The 23,990-nt window shown below is 41.1% G+C and overlaps 1 protein-coding gene across 1 annotated transcript in view; it reads left to right on the top strand.

Moving 5' to 3' along the window:
* The window catches only part of LOC125367601 (microtubule-associated serine/threonine-protein kinase 4-like), a 258,812-nt gene that overhangs the window by 176,878 nt on the left and 57,944 nt on the right, over window positions 1-23,990 (top strand). The window contains exons 5-9 of the mRNA XM_048368270.1: window positions 4,537-4,606; window positions 10,566-10,644; window positions 16,937-17,094; window positions 19,491-19,566; window positions 21,854-22,063. Coding sequence (XP_048224227.1) covers window positions 4,537-4,606; window positions 10,566-10,644; window positions 16,937-17,094; window positions 19,491-19,566; window positions 21,854-22,063 — 593 coding nt within the window. The remainder of the gene's footprint in view (window positions 1-4,536; window positions 4,607-10,565; window positions 10,645-16,936; window positions 17,095-19,490; window positions 19,567-21,853; window positions 22,064-23,990) is intronic.

Below are 23,990 nucleotides of genomic sequence, written 5' to 3'. Positions count from 1 at the left end.
CCAGAAGATATTCAGAGAGCCCGCACGGTACAGGAGAGCCTTGATCCGTTGTGCATAATGCCCATTTTACTTAAAACCCCAAGCTTATTATTCTATTTCTGTTCATTGGCTTGCAATGAACACTTCACAGCTTACCCAGAGACAGCTAGTTGAAGATTTTCCTTGGCTACTTAGGTTCTAAACAGCTGTCCAGGTTTAATTAATATTCCACAATTGTATCTGGAGAGGAGCCAGCTTCTGAGACAGGTGTCTAAGTGAGAAGAGGTCTCTGCCTCTCTTCACATGCCATTTGTCTTGCTCCAGTGGGATTGACTTAAACTTCTCTAGTGACTTGAACTATTAGTTCACAAAGTTCATCAGTTTGAGAGTCTCGAGTAAGCGTGCCAGTGGCTACTTTATCTGCTGGCATTCATCTTGCAAGGAGTTCCTAGACAGTATGTAAAGTCTATTATTGGAGGTTTTCAAATCGTGGCCTTGTGTTGCAAAGGGTCTCCAACAAAGCAGTCAGAAACAGCACATGGTTGTACCTGAAACCTCACGGCTCATTTAAGGGCATCATCAAGTAGTAACGACAAGTATTTAAATGGGGGCTCACTTGTTCCACCAAGGGTTGTCAAATGACAGTGGTCATTAGTTCTTGGATTTGCTCAATACTGATAGGAAATCAAGGCATCAGAAACGATCATTTCATGATCAGCCCCCTATTAAAAGCACATTAATGATCTATATTGGGTAAAGCATATGCCTTTAAAAAGCTTGGCAGCTTGAGTCTCTGTGGCAAAGACACAGGCCTTCCCCAACCTAATTACAAAGCAATCCAACAATTTAATTAATCTAGAAATCACTTTCTTAACAATAACGGTCTCCGAAATGAGGCTCCCTGCGTAGCGCCGTTAGGTAAAGTATGGTTTTGATACACGGCTTGCTTATTAGCCATGCCTGTGCCCCATGGGGTTCATGCAGTTAATTACCTACCTAATGCTTGACCACTACGGAGGCCCACGCTAGCAGGTCAGAGCCATCCGCCAAGATAGCAGCAGTCTATAAAGTGTCCAAGCCCTCACACTTCCAAGAGCCAGCAAATCCCTGGAGCAGCAGGATTTGAGTTATGAGCAAGAGCTGCACATATGGGCAGAGAATTAACTGGCACCAGTTTTCATTTGAGAGTCTCCCAGGTATTGCTCTGCAGATGGGTGGATGAATGCAGACAGCAGGGCCGTGAGAAGTGAAGGTCGTGTGTAGGACTCTGGTTTCAGCCCATCTTGGCTCTCTTATCCCCGAGAAGCTTGCTGCCCAAGTGCAACAGTCAGGTCCTTGCCTCAGAGTTTAAGGATGTAGACGACTTGTTTTATAATGGATCTGTTCTAAATTAACATTATTCTGATCACTGTGTGACCAAACAATGTCTCTAAATCTTCAGAGACCAAGTAGAAATCAATTTTTTTTTCAAATAAGAACAAAGACTGCAAAGATAGACTTCCACAGATCTAATCTGCTAAATCTTGTAATTCCTCCCTGGGGAAAGCTGAATTTTCTGTAACACATGCCACAAAAGTCTACAAGATGTTCATTTGCTCTATTTAAATTTCCCTCTGTGATCACCACAGTCTGACTTTCCTCTCAAGATGTCATGCCAGTGGGCCAATCAGTCTATTCCCTTACTCTACTCATGTGGGAGATGTCAATCACATTTTGTCTGTATCCTTTTTTCATCACTCATTTCTAGCCCATCACCTATTACTTGGTTCATCCAACAGAATATTTTTTTCTATTGGCCTTGTATGTCCAGATACAATTCTTCCTCCTCTGGTGCTGGTCTGGCCACAAATACCAGGTTCCATACTACTGTTTGAGCTGTTTCTGAACCTTTGGAAGATCCCTTCTATTTCCCCTGATAATCTAACCCTTGCTGAGCTATGCTCAGTTGAGCTCCAGCCCACCCCACTCATCCTGTTCTCTAAAATGTCATGACACTTAAATAGCCTTAACTATAATATACATACAGACACGCATGCATCAGATAACAGCATCCCCTTTTATTCCATTCAATCCCATTTTTCAGCACACCTTGTCAGCTTTGTGGTCGAAACTTCCAAAGATCACCTACAAGATGACATCACCTGGTTGCCGTGTTAGATCATTAGGAGCAGTCTGTGATATCCAGGCATCTATGGAATTGCTTGATGGGCATCTCAGAAAAGGTCTATGACCATGGGTGTGGATTATGTATACTTACATTTCTGTTTGATCTTTCAATTGCATGCAAAATTAGGAAAGATCTGCCGTTGTTGAGATAACTCAGGTGGGTTTATATGGTCTTGAGGGTGAAGGCAGGGGAATTAGTGATTGGTTTTCTAGATGCATAGGGGTAGCCAGAAGGAAATGAGGAAAATATGCATGCAGGTGGTGTACCTGGAAGGATAGTCTGAGATGAGAAAGCAAAATCTGGAGCTATGGTTAATGTCAACCTTAAGACCAGCGTTCAATTAACCCGCCTGTACATCTGTTTCTGCCTGTCAAACACCCAGGTGATGGGCCACTTTGTTCTATAGAGTGTTACATGGGAGATCACTTGTTAAAAATCTCTAATACTGAAAGTGATTTTTCAGTGAATTTCTTATTTATTTTTCTTCCCATTCAGTGTTGTGAAAATGCTCATTTAATTCTCTTATTGTTCTGGTTCATCACAATCAAATCTCTAGGTTTAATATTTTCTCTTAAAAAGAACGTAAGAATTTGGGACCATATTTCCCTGGTGGCATTATTTTATTCTGAGTGAATTACAGCAGGGATTGTTCTCAAAATGTGTTGGCCTCAAATAAATAGTTATTATTTTATTTTTAATAATTTACAGGTAATTTTCTCTCTATAGTGTTTGCACAAAATGAATACTTTTGCCAGGTAGGGGGGAAACCCTAAAATCTTGACAAAGATTTTTGGAGTTTTTTTGTTTTTGTTTTTTTTTCTACTTCTTATTATTTATTTATTTATTTATTTATTTTGACAAAGATTTTTGATACTGATATTTCCCTTTGGGAAGCAAAGCTTTGTAGCCATCTTGAAATTAGTGAATTACAAGATATATTATGGATAAGGGAATGAGTTATTCAGAGTAGTCAAAATAACTTAATTTGGCAGTGTAGATAAATAGAACAAAACCAAAATGTATTTCTCAGGGGTCTCAAGGAACAGCAGATGCAAAGACGTGATAAATTTCATTGTGGTGGGGGGAAGATGCTTCTTGAGTCTCTCTCCATAAAGAAATGGGCCTTTCAGCACTTCCGTTCAACAGCTTTGATTGTGCTGTCTGTCATAAAGTTAATGCCTGTCTGTTGAAGGCACCACTATAAAATTTGCAGCCTTAAGTTAATTGAAAACTTTCAGTCCAGTTGTAGCTGGCCCAGAAGTCCTCAAGGTAACCCTAAACTTACCTTTCTTAATGTGATTGTCTATTCCTTTTGCCCACTGGTAATAAATTGTTTACCTTTACAGCCAGGTACTAACTTGTGTGTGGAATCTTGTAATCCTTGTGCCTCATTACAATAGTGCCTTTCATAGCAAAGCCAGTGTTGTGGCGACTGGATTGTTGTTAGGGATCAAGTATATCTTTGTAATTTGTTTTCTGTTTTTCAAAAACGCACAGGATTTTTCTTTGCAGCCTTCCCTCACCTCCTTCCTGAAACAGGCTTCAGTCCCAAGTGGTCTTCAGACAATTCCTTCCGTCTCATTAGGCATGCAGAGGGAAGCAGGGTGGTCCGGAGTGTCCTGAACCTGCCCTCGCCAGCTGCCTGCCAAGCCTTGTCAATGATCAGGCAGCAGCCTGAGTGGGCTAATGGAGAAAGTAACAAGCCCCAAAGGGGCTGCCCTCCTTCCCGCCAGCAATCAGCGCTCCTCCCTGCCCTGGAAAGACTTGCAGAGACACGCGCTGCCCGGCTCAGTGTGGCTGTGGCTTTTAGAAGCCGTCTGGCCAGTCACATTCCAGCTGTTTAGGGGCAGAGAGATTGCTGAAGAAAATATTGACAAGGGGCAATCGTGCTGGACCCTCCTAGCGATGCTACGATGAATCTGCGATGTTTTAGAAACAGGTCTAGACAGCTGAGTTCTCCCTAGAATTTTGTGACATGTCCATCTTTTAAAATGTATATTTTAGCACAGGAGCATTTAAGTTTGACAACTCAGATTTGTTCCTATAACCATCTCCCCCCAAATAGAAGCGTGTACTTACGCCTCCATCTTGCACCCAGAGGATCACATCCAAAGCGAGTTGATATTCATCCTTGTGTAGGGTTGAAATATTTCAGTGGTTAAAGATTTGCAAGGCTGTGGTTGGTGATATTGTGGGTCTGATGGATGTTCATAAACTTTGTATACTCGGAAATCTGTGCTGGAACTCAGACACTCCTGTGCTCCAGGTAAAAGTAAAATTGTATTTGAGGAAACGGCATTTTACAGCGATGTAAAGAAACATATTGCTAAGGAGAAGATGATTTTGGATGTGGATAGTAGAACAAAACCATTTTCTCTTTCTCTCTACAGGAAACAGCCCTCAAGATAGCCCAAGAAATTTCTCCCCCAGTGCCTCAGCCCATTTTTCATTTGCACGGAGGTAAGGATTTCTTGTGAGTGGAGTAGTAAAGTGTTTTATGGAGAGAATCCCATTTCTACCTTCTCCCTGTCCCTACCCTTTTCTTCTTGCCTCTGCCTAACCCCTAAGTCTTCTCCAGCTGAAAGAATTTGCTACAACGCCCTCGCTCTAACAGCTTAAATAATGACCTCTGCCTTGTATTAGAGTTGTAAGTCCCTCTAGTCCTTCGATAGATGACCAGCTCCCAACCAGGGCAGGAAATGACTCTTTCCATATTTTCTCCCACTGATAATGCGTGTCTTGTGTGGTGCTGGTTTTACTGAGTTATCTGAGCTTCTTATTATGGAAGCATTATCCATCTGTATCCTAGTATGGTTTTGTTTTTTGCATTTTTTCCTAGTATGATTTTTTTTTGTTGTTATTGTTTAGGTACTCTTGGTAGAAATGACTGCCTAACGGAATCAGAGATAGTCGTCTGTTGAGGAGCATCAAGTTAACAATGCCTCTGAGAAAAAGCCATGCATAGACTATACAGTTTATTATAGACTGTATGATACATTGCATCTTCTCTTTCTATCCTATTAGAATTGGGCACCAAATTCTATTCCTGTTGAAGGTATACATCTCTGTGCTGGAGCACTGAGTCCAGGGGAACGACTGTTATTACTCAGGTGTATCTCATCTCGACTCTTTCTCAGCCAAGTTAGAGGAGTAGTGCTCTGCCATCTTTTCTGGATTTTTCATGTAGAATCAGCCGACTTTCTCTGTCAGATTTAATCTTCACCCCTCCCACATAGACAGCTTGTCCTTTCTGCCCTGAAAAATCAAAAGCAAAACGCCCCTTAGTCAGGTCTCTGGATATTCGGGGTAAGTTTGGTTTGTGGTTTGAGTGTCCTAGATACTTGCCAAATGTCCTGAGAGACCTCACTCTTTCCTGAAATGGGCTGGGATAGCACTTAGTGAAAACGCATAGGTGGGCTAAGATGTTTATTTGTTCTTAGACATATTATAATCCAACAAAACTCACAGTGTGTACACTGTTTTGTCAGCAGGTGATGTGCTTTACATTATGAAATTCAGAGGAGAGAATATGTTTGTGGCATTTTCAGAATTCTGTAGAATTAAGATTCCATGATAAGTCCCAAGCCCAAAGGAAATGTTTGTTCTTCCGCTGCGTTAGTCATGTCCCACCCCACGCTCAGCGTCTCTGCGTATCCCGCGGGGTAGGGTACAGCGTGATCAAGGCAGCTTCTCCAGGGAGCTTGTTGAGGCCCACACCTCGATCTTCCCTGAGTTCTGATTTAATTCTTTTTACTTCTTCACTATAAGTACTGTAAAGAGAGAAAGAAAAGCAAAAAATGAAAATGATTTCAGAAAGTCTGTTTGTTTAGCAAATATTAAATTTGTAATGTGCAATGTTCCAGGCAGAAAGATATCTAATAAAAATCCATAAATAATTGCCCTATGTGTCTTCAAAATGTATTGCATATCTCTAAAAATGGAAGAAATACCTTGATTTGCCTTTAGTAATAAGAAAAAAATGCAAATCTCATTTCAGCATACATTAAAATATGACCCAAATCATAGTCTTTTAATCCTGCTAGATTTTTAAGAATGAAGGGAATCTAATAATTGAGTAGTTGAAGGACAGATGAAACTGGTGTGTATGCAATAAAAAAAAAATACACCGGTACCCACGTATGTTAATTTTTGACAAATACACCGCGTGTACAGCGTGACAGAAGATTACGACAGGAGACCTCTGGCCCATTCGCATGAACTTCCAGCTCGAGCCCCCTCCACGCTCTTCAAGAAGTGTTAGTGCAGATTAGGACATGAGCGATCATCTTCAAGAAGCAAGCAGAACCCTGTGTTCCTCATGAAAATTCAAATAAGCATTTGCTATTGAGCATTCATCTTTTTAGAGTTGCTTTTCACTTGGGAAACGTGGCAATTTTATCTGAGGGTCTCCATTACTCTTAGACTTAAGAAGGAAGGCCAGCTTATTGTGTTATGAAGGTATTCCAATAGCGAACATGTGCTCTCTTTTAAATTATTCTGCATGAAAAGATAAAAGGTCAGGTTTATTAGTCTTTCCAGACCATAATTTGCAATATGATAATACTCCCTCAGTAGACACCCCTGTAATGTAATGTTCCAAGTACAGAATGATGATTCCTTTTTGGTTTCCATATTGTATAATACAGATGCAAAAGTAAAATTAGCAAGTTAATTTTTTAAATGTTGAGTCAAAAAAAAAAGGAAAAACATCTACTTTTGAGATTTTTGTCTGAAACACAGAATTATTTTTCACATCGGTAAGTGTTTTGTTTTGTTTTGTTGTTTGTTTGTATGTTTTGCTTTTGTTGTTTTCTGCCAGTACTGGAACTTGAACTCCAGGCCTGGGTGCTGTCCCTGAGCTCTTTAGGTCAAGGTTATATCACTTAAGCCCCAGCTCCACTTCTGGCTTCTTGCTAGCTAATCGGAGATGAGTCTTACAGACTTTCCAGCCCAGGCTGGCTTTGAACCATAGTCCTCAGATCTCAGCCTCCCGAGTAGCTAGAATTACAGGCATGAGCCACCAGTGCTCGGCTTTTTTACATTATTTTATAACCTGTTTGCTTAAACATCCTTAATCTAAAACTCAAAATTCAGAATACTCTAATATCTGAATGTGTGTGAGTGTGGAGGGTGTGTGTGTGTGTGCGTGCACGCGTGTGTGCCCTGGTCCTGGGGCTTGGACTCAGCGCTCGGACACTCTCCTCAATGCTGATGTTCTACCATTTGAGCCCCATACATCTACTTCTGGCTTCTTGCTGGTTAATCAGAGACAAAAATCTGATGGACCTTCTCCCCCCGCCCCCAAGGCTTTCAGCTTCTTCAGTCCTCAGATCTCAGCCTCCTGAGTAGCTAGGATTACAGGTTGAGCCACCAGTGCCTGGCCCAAAATCTGAAACGTTTTTTTACATTCAGTGATACTTTGGGGTAGCAGAATAACATTTCAAAATGTTTCAGACTTTGAATCTGAGATGCTTAACCAACAAAGTCTGTGCAGATATTTCAAAAGACAAGGCAATCCAAAATCTGAAACGTCTGGTCCCAAGAATTTTGGATGAAGGAGAGTCAACCTGTATTGATTTACAGTGCACCTACGTGTAGATTAGCTTCTTTCCCCTGGTGGTAAGATGGGGGTGATGATCTCCTGCTTTTTCCAGAAGTCATAGAGGCTCATCCGTGGTAAATTTCTTTCTTTGGAAATCAAGTACCCTCCAACAAATGCCATAGGTCTTTCTTAGTTGCCTAGCGATTGTCATGTCAAGTCTCTGACTTTATTTCCACAGACAAATTACTGGAGCAGATTTGTCCGTTGAGTTAAAGTCCTTGTGTATTTGTTGAGTGTTTGTGACCAGGGCAACCTCCTAGTTAATTTTATCAAATTCTTTCTGGAGCAGATTTTTTGGTGCTTACATTATATTAACAGAGTTCAATCTGTTCTAACATCTACTAAAGTGCACAATGTAAGTATCACCCCAGGTGACCATAACAGTTACGAAAAGAAATCTGCTTCCACATCATATGGTTAAATAGATTGATCGCAGAGTTTTTCATTCTTTCTTTGTGATCTATCTAATATTCTGAATTTTTGTAAACTGAATCATGGGGTTTTGCTTTGTTTTGCTTTTGTGTCCTCAGTTCCATTTAGATGTCTTTTTCTCCCTCTTTTCACTTAATGTAACATTAAGATTTCTACCCACAAAGAAAAGACTCTTTTTCCAAAAAGCATGTTGCTTTAGTAAGAATGTGGTCTTGCCTTCATATATCTTTTTGATAGCTACTACACGGAAAAGGCAACCTTGTTAGTAGAATGCAAATTGCACTTGGGTGATAGCTTTCTTGGAAAAGGGGCCTATTCTCTCTTAAGTACTGCATATAGCATATATAGTAACTTCTGATGTGCGGTTGTCATGGTAATGAAAATGCAATGGTCCTTTTGCTCCATTTGAGTAAACACACACAGACAACTTACAGAACTTTATGAGATGTCAATTAGATCGGGTCGATGGCTGTACAGAGTACTGAGCACAATTTTATTTAAATATCTTTCTAGTTATATGTTTTCTGGACTAAGCAAATATAATTTATGCTTCAGCACTAGTAAGAACATATCTCCTCTTGGAATTGTTCATCCATCTGAAATATGTTCATTGATACCTGAGGGGAAGGGAGTTAATGAATCACAAAACAAAATCATGGTAGGGGAAATTGTGTCCCTTACTATTTCCAGAGTCTAGTTTCTGATAACTGCTATTAAATTGAGTGAATAATTCTTTTAAAATCATATCCTTTTCTAAATTGGGATTTAAAATATAAAATACAGCCCTGGATTTTAAAGACTTTAATAGTCAAATAAAATAGGATCTACCTGTGTCCATTTAATTGTTAGTTGGATATCTATAAGCATATTATAATTATTTTCTTTTAAATTATTTAATATTTTCAATTGTTTAAAAATGTTTTTAAATAACATGTAATTTATTTTCCCTAGTTCCTTTACTCTGATATATTTACAAACATCTTCTTTTGCTTTTTTTTAAATCATACTTGATTCAATTACACTTCAATCATGGTCACAGAAATGACAGGTAACTTTCACTAAAATCCTAACATTGTAGTAGTTCCACAACTTGTCCACTTGATTTTCTCCATTTTGTCTTTGTAGACCATTTGCATTAGTGGAGTAACACCCATGGTAGCCCATGGTAATATTTTTTTCCTTGCACATTAGGCTAAATTGTCAGTTTTTTTTGCATCCACATCAAATTGTGTTTTCTCCAGCTCAAGTTCAGTGTTGTAAAATTCTTTGATTTCAACTGACTGTGACTATGTCTCTGGTAGAGTTTGTCTATTCCTGTCTCTTACTTTGTATCATGAATTCTAGAAAGTTGAGGAATGGGACTGCATCTCTGAACACCATAATGCCCCTCGCATGGCAGATTTGCCTGTGTTTGTTTTCACAATGCTTTAAGGCATAGTCTGGGACGCCAGAAGATTTGCTTTCCAATTTCTACTCGCCTCAGAAGAAGTAGTATTGCTTCTCCTACTGAATTAACCCATCTCAGACCCAGGTAGTGACTCTGACTCATAACCAACGTCTAATTCAGAAGTCACTATGCTACCGCTTTTGAGGACAAAAGCAATCCTATCTAAGACTCCGGAGAGCCTTCCCCCTAAGCCTGGAGCAGATGACTTTACACTTTACATTTGCTTCTGTTATTTGTGGATAGTTTTTCCTTCTGCCCTTATGGCCATTGCTCAGAAGTGGGTTGCATGCTCCAAAATTCTTCAGGTGACCTTTGTTTCAACACTTTATGAAGGAAGCCAGGTCATGTCAGAAGCAATAACTCTTCAGAGAGTCTGAGCTCAAAGACAGTCACTTTTTTGGTGCTAAAGCTACTTGCCACTTAAAAACTTGAACCAACCATGAGCCATGAGCTTCCTCCTTGTCGAGTGGAACTGCTTCCTTGAAAATACGAAGCGCAAAGATTTTAGGACACCCAGAAATTCCTCAACAGTCCTGACTTCCATAGGCTCTCATACTATGCTGGAATTAAGGCCTTTGTAAAGATGGTTGGTTCTGGTTAGCAGTTCCTAGTTGAGAATGTTTTCCCTTCCTCCTTTCTGTTTGTATGCCTTTGAATCTGCTGAGTCTGGCCATTGTAATTATCCCTGGTATTCATTTTGTCAAATTGTATTAGTGAGAGATCAATACTATGGATCAAGCCATTCACTTTCCTCTTGTTTGGGTGTATTGATTCAGTTTAAATAAAAGTCAACCTGCTGTATAATGTTTGTTTACTCTGACCCTGGCTGAGCATTTCCACAACCTCACGTTTGTTTGACTGAAAATACTCCTTTTCTCTGGAGTTCCCTTGTAGCAGTACTGCCGAGTTGACCTAAGCTCTGCTCCCTTTGTCAACAGGACCGATGGACGGCGCTGGTCACTGGCTTCTCTACCCTCCTCTGGCTATGGGACAAACACACCCAGCTCTACTGTCTCGGTAAGTACCAGATTTGTTTCTCTCCCTCCAGGCTGCCTTTGTTGCAGGCAATGTTTCCTCTGGTGTTCCCTGGTAGGAAGAAGATAAATCCTGCATATCTGCCACTCTAAATACGTTACTTGTCAAATGATAGCCTAATGAACATTAAAATGACATAGTGCCACTGTACACTTTCTAAATTGTGACACATCAACTGTGTAAGACCCAAGAAGTTTAGAGACAACTGTAAGCTTTTGTCTTAACACCAGTTTTATTATAGCTTGTAAGGAAAAACACAATCCGGTTTTCTTGCTTTAGTTTCATGTTGGGGATGTTAATACTAAAAATGCCATAAAACTTCACTGGACTTGATTTTGTTTTGTGTGGTTTAGAAGTTTGTTTTGTTTCCTCTCACTTTCAAGAAACACAAGAAAATGAACACCCCCCCTCTCCCCTAAAAAAATGGAAAGCCTTCTAGTTTGCCATTTTAAGGAGAATCATATAGTACTTAGTAAAAGGTTCAGATAAATAGACAAGATTGAATCATGGTAATAGAATAGAGGAAAAAGAGACTCTTACCCCTAAACAATAATATTTCAATAAGAGGTCTAGCTATTTCTGGACAGAATTCAGTAGATTAGATACAAGCAGTCTTAGTATAAGTTAGCGTGGATTTGCTTTAGAGACATTTAGAAAGGCCCAGGAAGCTACAGGTGTTCACTAAATATATAATGAGATGGCTTGGATATTCTTGTGTGAGCCATGAATGTAGATTTATAACTATGGGGTTCTTTTCATTCATTTCCTTCCTCTTTTTGTCAAAAATTTGTGTCTGATTGTTTAGGAATATCCATCTGTTGTATGTGCCTGTTGTACAGCCTGCAGCACTGTGCTAAGCACAGAGACTCAGTCACTGGATAATCCTTGAGTTGACAAGAAATAACAACTCAGCAGATAACCTGCACCTGTATCAATAAGTATTTGTTAAGTATTTGTTCCTAGGATCCCCAGTATAATTGGATGTGGTTTTCTGGAGCTCCTCTAAAGCTAAGTTAAGAATCTTCTTACAGTGTTTTAATGAAGAGAGGTCATTTTTCGTGTCCATTATTCCATTTTGTTGTGGATGTGAATTTACTGCCTATTTGGACCATTTTTGAGAAAAATCCCTAAAAGTCCTGAGGAGTTTGGAGGGTACATCAGCCTCACATCAATAAAAATCCTGGATGGGAGCCATGGATAAAATTGTCACTAAGTAATACCGAGGTCACCCTTGACTCTTATGGTAGACATCATTGGTTATTGGTCCACATCTCAGATGTTGAAAATGTGGAAAACCACAATGTGAAAATGAGTGCTAAAACAGACGGACCAAAAGAAGAAGAGTAATTCCTAAAGTTTTAAATACTTCTCTTCCCCAGATCCTTAATGTCATTAATTAGCACCAATCTCTGACTAGCAGAGTGCTTGTCCCTTTGTTTTATGGATTTCGCATCCATATTTTCATTTAATCCCCTCCACAATTCAGAATTCATGTTATTTTATTCCCACTATGCCACTTTGCATTGCTCACAGTTAGGCTTTATGATAGATTGGTGCAGAAATATCCTGTTTATTAAGAAAAGTAAGAGAGAGTATAATGTCTCTTTGTGTGTTTCTATCATATATCATCTTTAAAAATGTGAATTAAAAAAGGGTAAGTACATAGACTCTGACTATGTTGGTTTTAAATAATTTTTAAACTAGTACTTTTAGAAGTATTTATAATGAAGTGTCCCATTGTACTTCTAGCAAAAAAAAAAAAAATCCCAGAAACAGCTATTTAATCTTTAATGGTAGGTACTACTTCTTCTGCTATCTTTTCTCCATATTAGTAGTTGATAAAAGCAACAAGTGAAAACTAGAATTGCTGTTTCTCTTATTCCCCATTTTCTTTGTGTCCTGGTCCTTTAAATATTACTACAAAATGTGCACAAAACTGCCTAGTTGCACTTTTTTCTTTCCTAAATCAAATCTGAGTTACTTTTAGGATTGTCGTTAATCATTAGTCAGTTAGCTGATCAAAATGTACTTTAGGTATTTTTTCCAAGGAAAATATAGAACCTATCCAGATAAAATTATCAGCACACTGAAAACAGGCTTTAAATTTTACAGATAATTGTTTTGCTAGCTGAACTCCAAAACTGTTTACACAGAAATTGAAATATTACTATTTCTTTACCCATTGGATGTTACAGAAATTGCTGAAAAAAAGCGCCCTGTGTTTAAAGTGCTGCATTTTGACACTGGAAAGATTTCATCATATGAAATTAATCAGTCTTCTTAGAGAATATTTAGTTACCACAACTTCTTTCTAGTGTCAGTGTTGCAGTTAAAATTAATTTGTGGGACTTCTCCAAGATGATATTCAGATCATAATTTTAAATCCTAAAATAAGTAATCTGGAATTGCAGCAGTAAGAAAAAGACATCCCTCCATATATTTTTTTTCACCAGATAAATTATTTTTCTGCTGATGGAAAGAATAGAACTGTGAATATATATACTGATAAATATGAGGTATGACTATTAAATTATATTACTTTTAGGAAATAACAAGGAGAAACTCATGCATACATATGAACATTATCCTTTGCAAAGTGGTCATCTTGAGAAACTAAATGATTATTTGCAAGATAGTATAACTCAGAGAATGTATTTAGAACTCTAATTGTCTTGAGACTTACTAGCAGCATAGTTTGTATTATGTAAATCTTCCATTCTTTGAAAGTGGATTTGATTTATGGTTTAGTCAAAAATCAAATGCAAACTAGTTAGGTAATGAGGCTTACCGACATTCCATTTGGAAAACATGAATAACACTTAGTTGATTGGAAAACTCCCAGACTAATTCTTGAGATTCTCTTAAACATTTCAAGGACACTTTGTTTTTCCTTGTGGGTGTATAGTCATGTTTTATTTCTCGATTCCATCTTGTATTTGTTTGTAAACATACAAACAAATCTTTCTTCTCTTGTTCACATCAAAGTACCTATTAATTACAAATGAGAATGCTAAATATTCTACAAACTGATACAATTTAAACTCTGCCAACATCAGAAGAGAACAATGATAATCGGGTAAGGGAAAAGAGTGGACCCTTGCTCCATCCTCCAGCATTTCACTCCCAGGATGCTTGATCCAACAGAGGCCCCTCCTCAATGAGCATGTTAGAGCCAGGTGGGGTCCATGCCTGGATTTCCAGTGTCTAAGGAGGCTGAAGCAAGAGGATCTCAGAGTTCAGGAGGCCAGCCTGGCAACACAGCAATGAAAAAGAAAGAAAGAGAGTGGGGGGGAAGAAAGGAAGGAAGGGAGGGAGGGAGGGAGAGAGAAGAGAAGAGAACAGAAGAGAAGAGAAGAGAAGAGAAGCTGAGCTTTTGGAGACAACGCTGGCATCCTCCTGGCATCCTAGCAGCTCTCTTCTCTGGCTTTGCGGGTTCCTCACTGAATCTTTCCTCTCTGCTGAAACTGACCCTGTATATGTGTCATCCAACATGGCTCACTTGGTACACTTGACTGTTTTAAGACATCCTCAGGTCATCTTGCTGGCCTGTAGCTGTCCCCAGTGCCCAGGACACATCCTGGAGTTACTTGTTTTACTCTCTTCCAATTTATACCTGGCTGGGGTTCTCCGCTTTCTCTCCCCAGAAAAGCTCCCGGACTCCTAGACTTGTGCCTTCACAGTGAGCACCCTCCCCGCTCCGTCACTCAGCTTACCCATCACATTCCCTGTCCCCTAACGCGGACCAAGGTCCTTATGGGGCTGCCCAGTGGAGTAGATCATACTATCACATCTTCCTTAGAGTCATCAGATGTTAACCTGTGTTATTAGATTTGCTACAGCGATTTTGAAAAAAGCAGTTTTCTATTTTGTTTAATAAATAAAGTGATTAGTTGGGCTGACACTTGTAATCCTAGCAACTCAGGAGATCTGAAGATCACAATTCAAAGCCAACCCAGGGAGAAAAGTCTGAGAAACTCTTATCTCCAACTAACTAGCAAAGAGCCAGAAGTGGAGCTTTGACTCATGTGGTAGAGTGCCAACATTGAGGGGAAAAAGTTAAGAGATAGCACCTCGTCCCTGAGGTCAAGTCCTAGTACCCGCATGCTAGATAGGTAGAGAGCTACCTAGCTAGACAGAATGTTAAGAATACCATCACACCCCTCTTTGTCCCAACCTCCTCAAAGGGCCTCTCGATGAGCCTGGTTGGTTTCTTTCCCAGGCAAGTTCCTTACCTGTCCACACGGACATCTGAAACTCTTGAGATGGTATGAGTTAGAATTAATTTTCATGCTTAGAAAGGTAAGATGATCTCTGCAGCAACCAGACCTAATCCAATGCATTATTGTTTCTGTAGCAACCTGCAGTCAACATTCATACCAAGTGGATTGATTAAGTATATATTTTAAATATCTTCCTCCCGTTGACTCAGTTGATGCTTTGCCACACAAACCAGTTGCTGTAAGGTTACAGATGTCTTGGCTTGTGGGTTTTGAAGTCTTGGATACAGGAATATGGATGTTGATGTACCTAAGAGACACGTGTAGATTTATTCTTTTTTAGGATGTTGGTAGAACCCGGAGCTTTGTATGTATTAGACAAGTACTCTGCCACCATTTATCTCCCCAGCCCTCCACATACGGCCTTATGTGTTTTTTTTGTTTGATTTTTAATTTCCTTGTCTTTGCTGTTGTTTCCATTGCTGCTCTACTACTTAGAAGATTGATCTCATTATTCCTTCTTGAATTCATTTTTGTGGGTCTTACTTTATAGTGAAAGTATAGGAGACTATGCCTTTTTATATCACAGGTCCTTCTGCCTATGTTCTCATTTTTATGGCTTATAAAATAATCTAATTACATTATAAAAATCCCTTTTTGTCTCAGCATGCACTTAGTTAGGCATTTTATAATTTCAATGTATAGAGATTATGTTTAAGTTCTAGTCATTAATTTATAGTTTTATAGCACTGCAGAGCTTCAGTGTTTATGAAGGCTGCATTTTAGTAATGACAGTTGTTTTTAAATAAAAAAGTCTAGATCTTTCAACCTATTCTAATTCTAGCCATGTTTCCGCTTTATTAAAAAAAACTTGTTCTCTTTTATTAAAATTGTTTACAGAGTTTACCTGTCATTAAAACCAAACCAGCACCAGTGGCCCATGCGTGTAACCCTAGCAACATAGGAAGCTTAGACCTCCCTCACTTTAAAGCCAACCAGGGCAAAAAAAAAAAAAATCCATCTCTAATTAGACAGCAATAATTGGACTAGAGGCCTGGCTCAAATGGGAGAAGCCAGCTTTGAGTAAGGAAGCTGAGCACACAGAAATCTTTGAGTTCAAGCCCAGGTACTGATGAAAGGAGAAAAACAAACTCCAAATTCCTCTGTTTATAGTTCTCTATCTTCGATTGATTGAAAGGAGTAATTTTTAGCTGTTCAATTTCCAGTATTACCATTTTCTAAATTTGAGTGATGATCTCAACGTGCACGCGCGCACACACACACACACACACACACACACACACGCGCGCACCACAAAGTCTGTACACAGGAATAAAAAAAACCCTCCCTATCAGTAATGAGGATGTTGTTTCTGAGGGTTTTTTTGGGGTGTGTGTGTGTGTGTGAGAGAGAGAGAGAGAGAGAGAGAGAGAAAGAGAGAAAGAGTGTGTGTGTTGGTGCAAAAATGAGAAAGAAAAAAGATTCCAGATTTCTGAGGAAGGCTCTTGCTGAAGGTTGGGTTGAGGAAGTTTTACGTAAGGGCAGAATACGTTATTAAAAAATCATTGCCACATAGCTAAAGCTGACTTGGAAATCCACGTGTAATCTTCAGAGTCACAGTGCTCCTGCCTCACCTTCCGGAGTGTGCGCCACCATGCCCAGCTTCATTATCTTATTTGTTACCTTACATCATCGATTGATGTTAGTCCTGAAAGTGACAGTGTTTGCTTGATGCAAGAGCTAACCCTGATGCACATGTCACTCCTGGTCGCTTGCTTGGGCTTTGACTGTCTCCTACCCATTTCCTGTGCCTGGGTTTTATCCATGGAGGAGACTGTCTTTGGGGAAATTATCTTTATAAATAAAATCGATAAGCTACAGAAAGCCATTGACCTCTCAGACAGAGCATCAGGCCTGTGTTTAGACTGTAGTATCAATAGTTATTGCATAAAAAGAAAACGATAACATGGTCGTCTCTCAAGGTTAGCACTTGGGGCGCCTGTTTCCAAAATCGCTCTTGGACATCGTCTTAAAAACTTTGTTTTGGTGTGTTTCAGTCATCCTGTTCCTCTCAGGAGAAGTTGCATCAGTTACCATACCAACCAACACCAGATGAATTACACTTCTTGTCAAAACATTTCTGTACCACGGAAAGCATTGCCACCGAGAACAGATGCAGAAACACGCCGTTGCGCCCTCGTTCCCGAAGTCTCAGGTGTGTGGCCCTCTCCAAAACTGTGATTCATTGTGTTCTCTGTTTCAGCTGTTAGCAGTAAAAGTCTTTCATCCTTTAATTCATATATGGTAGTTGGTTTGTGAACTGCCCTAAATACAGCATTGCTTTTTTTTTCTATCCACAGAGGAAATTGGTAATTACTGGTGAAAGCATGGTATTAGTCCTTTTACGTTTTCACAGTTTACTAATTGCTACAATAGTAATCATATTAGCCTTGGGGGACTATCTATGAAAACTTGAAGCCATTGGAAATCTCATGGCCATCTTATTGTAGTGCAAGAACAGTTAGGTATTTATCTCAAGAGAAAGAAGCTTGCTTGGAAAAGAAGAGAAAAACAATAGGAAGATATTTTCTTGCATTCTATATTATAAAGGCCCATCCTGACATTTTTTCATAGTGTCTTCCCGTCATTTTCCTACATTTCCTACATTTTCCTACATTTTCCCAGGTTATGGGTACACTTATAGGAGTTGTGACTCCTAACTCATGTGGTTGTCAGATTTAGTCCTTTTGATGTTGAATAGAGCCAGTTTCTTTGTTTTTCTTTTTATGCCATCCTTAAGGCTTGAACTCAGGACCCTAGTGCTCTTTTGCGCAAGGCTAGCTCTCTACCACTTGAGCCACCGCTCCACTTCCAGCTTTTTGATGGCTAATTGGAGATAAGAGTCACATGGAGCCGGTGCTGGCTTCAAACTGTGATCCTCAGATCTCAGCCTCCTGAGTAGCTAGGAGTGTAGGTGTGAGCCGCATGTGTCTGGCTGCTAGTTTCATTTTGACTATTTCAAGTACTACGTACCAAGCTCTGCTTCTCCAGGAAGCAGACTCTGAACGGGTTTTGCCTGTTCTGGATGTTTACTGGGGATTACCAGCTGTGGAAGAGAGGGAAGGACGCGGGACTGGGCAATGGGAGAACCAAACTGCCATTTAGGGCCTCTTGCTTTGGGCAGTTCCGCAGGTCGTTGTCCCCCTGTGCCAAATGGCACTTCCTTTCTTTATACCCTGCTTCAGTCCCTCCGTCCCTGGGTTGGTTCTAGAATACCTTGGGAAGGTCATAGCCCTGCATGAAGGGATTCCTTACAAATGAAGCCTTCTTGGAAGCGACATGCCAGTGGCTCAAGAATTTCAAGGTTTCTGCTGACATCACCCCTACCCGCCAGGCAGTAGGAAGAGTAGAATCAGGACAGTGAATCTCCTCGACCAATGACAACTTGGGGGTTTCTTTTTCCTACCACAATTTGAACTCAGGACCTCACATTTACCCAACTTGCTATGCCTCTAGCAGGGTTTTACTGGCTACGTTGGAGACTGATTCTCACAAACTTTTCTGCCAAGGGCTGGCATTGAACCACAACTCTCTAGATCTCAGCCTGCCGAGTAGCTAGGATTACAAACTTGAGGCACCAACACCCGGCTCAGTCGGATTCTATAGAAGTAATATGTGCTGACCTCCCAAGGTCTTATCATTAAAAAATAGTAATAGCTTGTTAGGTGCTTGTGCTCCGTTGGATTTTGAAGCTTTCACCAAAGAGTTTTCTCTTTATATCTTTCTTCATGTAATATCCTAAATATAGCCATATCAGATAATGGTAGAGTATATTAGATTCTTGTGAGATTCCGAATTAAAGACCAATATTTCCACTTCATCTAGAGTCTCTGTGACATACTACATGAGTATCATTAAAAAAAAAAAAAACTTTTAAAGAAATTCTGTCTAATGTAAGTTGTATCTATCCAGCAATGTGACTACCTTAAAAAGGTAAAACTGCATTGCATCTGGAAGGACACAAACTCACTACTGAAATAAAAGAATGAAACCCACACAGCAGCATGGTATGCCTCTGTTTTCTTTATGTATGTCTACCTCAGCATCCCAAATAAATGTTTGCTAGTCTAAAAATGGATTTTGCTTCAACACCTGTGCCATAGAGGTCTCTCCACCCTTTCCAGTAGCGTGTGGCAGAGCGCAGGTGTGTGAGAAAAGTGTGAAATTACACTGTTAAATGTGTCTTGGAGGTGGTTGTGTGTGGCCACCCTGTTTGGTGTTATACTGCAATTCATTAGTTGGTTTCCAGAACTACACACACTCGGGCCACATGCAGAATACGATCTCAATGTAAAAATGGTTTTAGATTTCGTATTATAATTATTATACCCCACTTCTTGAGTTTGCATCCCGAATCGTATTCAGTGTGTTTCTGTGTTTGCAGGTCTGTGTGTGTACGTGAGCACTAATGACTGATTTTGTAGTTTATTACCTAATACAGCATACATTTCCTCTGCAGGTTGTATAGTGCTTTGGATGTAACTGACTGTTTATAAATAAAAAGCTTATTTTCATTTCATGCTGTGAAAGGGTAATTTGCTTTGCTTGCAGTCCTGGACGTTCCCCGGCCTGCTGTGACCATGAAATAATTATGATGAACCATGTCTACAAGGAAAGGTTCCCAAAGGTAAGGAAAGGAAATGGACTGAAGATGGCTGCCGCCCAAAGGCGCGGGCGACGCGGGGTTAGCATCTCTAAGGGAAAGGTGTGATTGTGACAGGAAGGGAGGGGCCAGCCTCCAGCAGGGACCTGGGTTCCACAAAGGCCTTCTCGGGAAAAGAAAACAAACCCCTGAGAACCGAGAACTCTGAACCCACGCTGAAGCTAATGCTGTTCGTATATGCAGTGCACTTGGCAGACCCTGGATTGGTGAGGCAGGAAGGGTCTGCTCTCAAAGTCTCAATGAGACAGACAGACAGACAGACAGACACACACACACACACACACACACACACACACACACACACACACACACACACTCCTTGTACTTAGGCTCTGGACCTGCCGCATGATTGTCAAGTAAAGGACCTTTTTCTTTCTTAGAAGCCATAGACTGCTGTGTTGTACAAGCCATTGCTCATTTTATCTCCTTTTTAAAATTTTTGCTGGTCCTAGGGCTTTCATGCTGTCCCTGAGCTCCTTTTGCCCAAGGCTAGTATCCTACCACTTGAGTCACTGCTCCAGTTCCAGCATTTTTGACCGTTAATTGGAGATTAGGGTCTCATGAACTTTCCTACCCAGGCTGGCTTGGAACTGTAATCCTCAAATCTCAGCCTCCTTAATAGCTAGGATTGTAGACATGAGCTACTAGCACCCAGCTCATTTTTCTTTTTAAACCTCATTTCCCCTTTCCCCAGGTCTTCAGCCTTTACATGTGGTAAGCCAGTTGCTATAGAGGGTACAGTTGCAATGTTCCCAGTCGACTGGAGAAAGGCATTTGAATTGAGTCAGAGTGCTATTTGGTTGTTGCCAAACCCTCTGGCTGCGTTCACCTGCTCTCCTGGGGTCCCTACCACCTCACCTCTGTCCACATCTTTCTCTGCTAAGTGTTGCTGCACATTGGGGAGAAGGCAACCTGTCTTTGTCAGCCTTGATCCTCACCCACTGCCTCTGTTGCCTTAGGCAAGAACAAAGGGAAATCTCTGGTTTCATAAATCAGGGGTAGAGGACTTATTATTTGTAATGAGCCGAACATTGATGCCATTGATTAAAGCTGTTTTTGCTATTTATCACATGTTACCTGCTCACCAGGGAAACAGATAGTGACTACGGGGAGTTAATGCGGGTTCAGACATGAAGGAGGGGAGGCGGAAGGGGGAAGAAGGACTCTCCCTTCGTATATAATTCATGGAAGCCAGGGATATTGATCAGGCAGTCAGTGTTCACAAAGAAGGAAGAGGAAGTTGGAAATTTTAGATTTATGTTGCCAAGGGAATCGCCTTGGCCTTTTGCACATGGGGGCAGTTCTTTTGAGGAAAGAATAAGGATGATCGATCCAAGGTGTTTGTCCTGGTACATGAAAACCTAGTCCAGAAAGCAAACATGGTTCGCACCATGGAACTCTAGCCGTAGTCCTGTTTTGAGTAACTAACAATTAGAGAAATTGTGGAGCTTTTTGACAGTGCATCTGAAAAAGCTCAAGATCTTATATAAAAGTATCACGTTTCATGGATATATCTGGAGTTATTTCAGAAAGCTTATAAGGGTCATCTTAGATTTGATGGGACATTGGGAAAGGGATTAGCACCCTGGAATATTCCTTTTCATTTAAGTCCCTTAAATCTTTACCATCTTGATAACACATGATGAAGTTGTTGCAGAATCTGCCGTATCCTAGCCCTCTCCTCTTTATTCTTCTGAGCAGTTTTAGCGTCATAGCCAAACGAAGTGGAGAGCACAGAAGTTTTCTGTACTCAGCCATCCCACACATACGTAGCCTCCAAAGTGGTACCTTTCCTGCAATCAGTGAGCCCTCGTGAACACACCACGATCTCCTACAGTCTACATTTCCTTTAGGACTCTCTCGAGTCTGTACAATCAACGAGTTTGGACAAATACATAATGTCGGGTGTGTGTCATTCTTGTAGTCTACAACACTGAGATCTCTCTCTCTCTCCTCCATTGCTTTCCCTTCCTCCTTTTTGTGTGCTGGGGATCAAGCCTGGGGCTTTGCACATGCTGGTCAAATGCTCTGCTAGAAGCACACACACACGCGCGCGCGCACACACACACACACACACACACACACACACACTCCCAGCCCAGAAGATGAGGTAACTTGTGACTTTATTTCTTGGAATTCTATTTAACAACTCGTGGATGTCTTTGGAAATGTTTAGGAAGTGAGATGGTTGATTTATTCAACACGTCCGTCTCCTCATGTCACCCCTGTGCTGTGTCTCTCCTCCGAACAGGCTACTGCTCAAATGGAAGAGCGTCTGAAGGAAGTTGTCACTAGCTACTCCCCTGAGAGCGTGCTCCCCTTAGCAGACGGAGTGCTCAGCTTCACTCACCATCAGATTGTTGAGCTGGCGCGAGACTGCTTGGATAAGTCCCATCAGGGTCTCATCACCTCACGCTACTTCCTTGAATTGCAGCACAAGTTAGATACGTTGCTACAGGAGGTAAGCACCGTGCGCCATGCATATAAAACTGTCGGATTGGTTTTGCATTTTTCCCTGGAAAAAAAAAAGAATACGTTATGAGACCATTTTCTTACAAATGGTAGCTATAAGACGTAGTTCACATTCCGAGGAAGCAAAGAAAAAGCTAACCGATTACTACTTGCTATAAGTTGACTCTTGTCATTACGTATAGTAATAGGAAGTTGTAATGTAATAACCTTTACAGGAACCTTGAGACCCAGCAATCGCTGACTCTGGGATAAGTGAGTTGTGAAGGATTTTGAAGTAGAGATTCTTGCCGCCTTACCCAGAAAGCTATAAATTGCCTGAATGTATGTACGTTCTTTGATGGTCCTATCTACTTCTAATATCTGCAGAAGCTAAATGGAAAATTGATGGCTTCTTCCAGGCGATGTATCCTATTAATTAACTGTGTGTGGTGTTGGGTAGTAAATGGCAATTTATACTTTCATTAGTATCAGTTCTTCCTCTAACGGCATATCCCATTTCTACAATGACAGATAAACATGGGGCTGGTCTCTGCCGAGGACTTGCATGCCTAGCTCCTGATAACACCCCAGACAGGACGGGCATGTGCCTGGTGGAATGGAATTAGTATATGATATTGCTCTTCTCACTGAAATTGATCAGCCACAGTCTACAGGGGAACCTATTTAGCCTATGTATGTGGATTTATGATATTCCTGTATCTCAGAGGGCATAAATTATACCCATGTGAAAGTAATCATAGGTGGTTTTCCTTCTAAGAATAAATATATAAATACTTATACAAGACTGAAGGAAAACACGAGCCCTAATTTTGGAGCAATCCACTTGTCCTTGGCCCTGTAGAATTTTCTTAATTTGGCAAGGTGAGCTGATTCCCCTCTAGCTGACAGCCACTGTTTCCCTTCCCTTTTCCATCCAAACTTCCCAGCAGGGCTTTGTTGCGGTTCTCATTTCTCCCATTTTGACCTAAAACAAGTGCCTCTCAGGGTGTATTGGTGGGGGACAAACACCTTGTGTTTGGGCTTCGTTGTTGCTAACTTCCAGTTTGGCCTGGAGCAGGCTTCCCGTGAACAGAAATGAAAACGGCTTTATAGGGAAGTGAGCGTGCACTTGGGTGTCCGGGCTGTGCCTCCCGACCGTAAGCGTCGCTCGATGCTTGCTCTCCAGGGCTGCCCTTAGTCCGCCACACAGATGGCTTCGTGGACCCCGCTGGAGTCTCAGTAGACCCGGAGAGGAAACCTCTTGTCATATGAGTCTCCTCTGCTTTGTTTGCCCAGGAAGGGGATGGTTTGTTACATATAGAGGCCTCAATATTTGTGGCATGAGTGTCTTCTGGTGCCCCACTTTCCTCTACCTGCCTCCCCCTCGCCCCTCCCCAGCCCAAATCCTCTCTTACCCATTTCGTCCCTGTCTTATCTGAGCATTTCTTTTCAAACTTGTGTTTTCTCCAAGTTAGTTTTCCTACGATTGCTTCCTTCTTTCATCGCGTCTCCTTTCGGCCTGTTGATGGTCCTCACTAGAGGCCTGGGGATTCTAGTCTAGAGGCTTCCTGTCCAGATCTGAGACCAGCAGGCCTCAGTGCTGTGGTTTCGGATTTGTGTCTTCCTGCCTACCGAGTGTCTTTCGCAGCCCTGCTGGGCCACTTAGGCCTCTGGGGTCCCTCACGCACTTCTCCTGCCTGCTTTGCCTCCGGCACTGCACCATCCTCTCCCAGGCACCTCCTGGGGGTACACGTTGCAGTAACAACTTGCCTTGCCCTGCATAACGCAGCCACTAGCCTCTGTGTTTTCTCACTGAAGTTCTCCCGGCTTTCCCTTCCTATTCTCTAAACTCCCCTCGGGTGGGACCCTCATTCTCAAAGGTCTACTTCCCTCCCGTGGCAGCTCCTGCTATCCGTACTCGGCGCGGCACATGGGCC

The sequence above is a fragment of the Perognathus longimembris genome, chromosome 19, assembly GCF_023159225.1.
Source record: "Perognathus longimembris pacificus isolate PPM17 chromosome 19, ASM2315922v1, whole genome shotgun sequence".
Taxonomy (NCBI): Eukaryota; Metazoa; Chordata; class Mammalia; order Rodentia; family Heteromyidae; genus Perognathus; species Perognathus longimembris.
The sequence above is the reverse complement of the archived record's forward strand: the minus strand, read 5'-3'. Positions and strand labels throughout refer to the sequence as shown.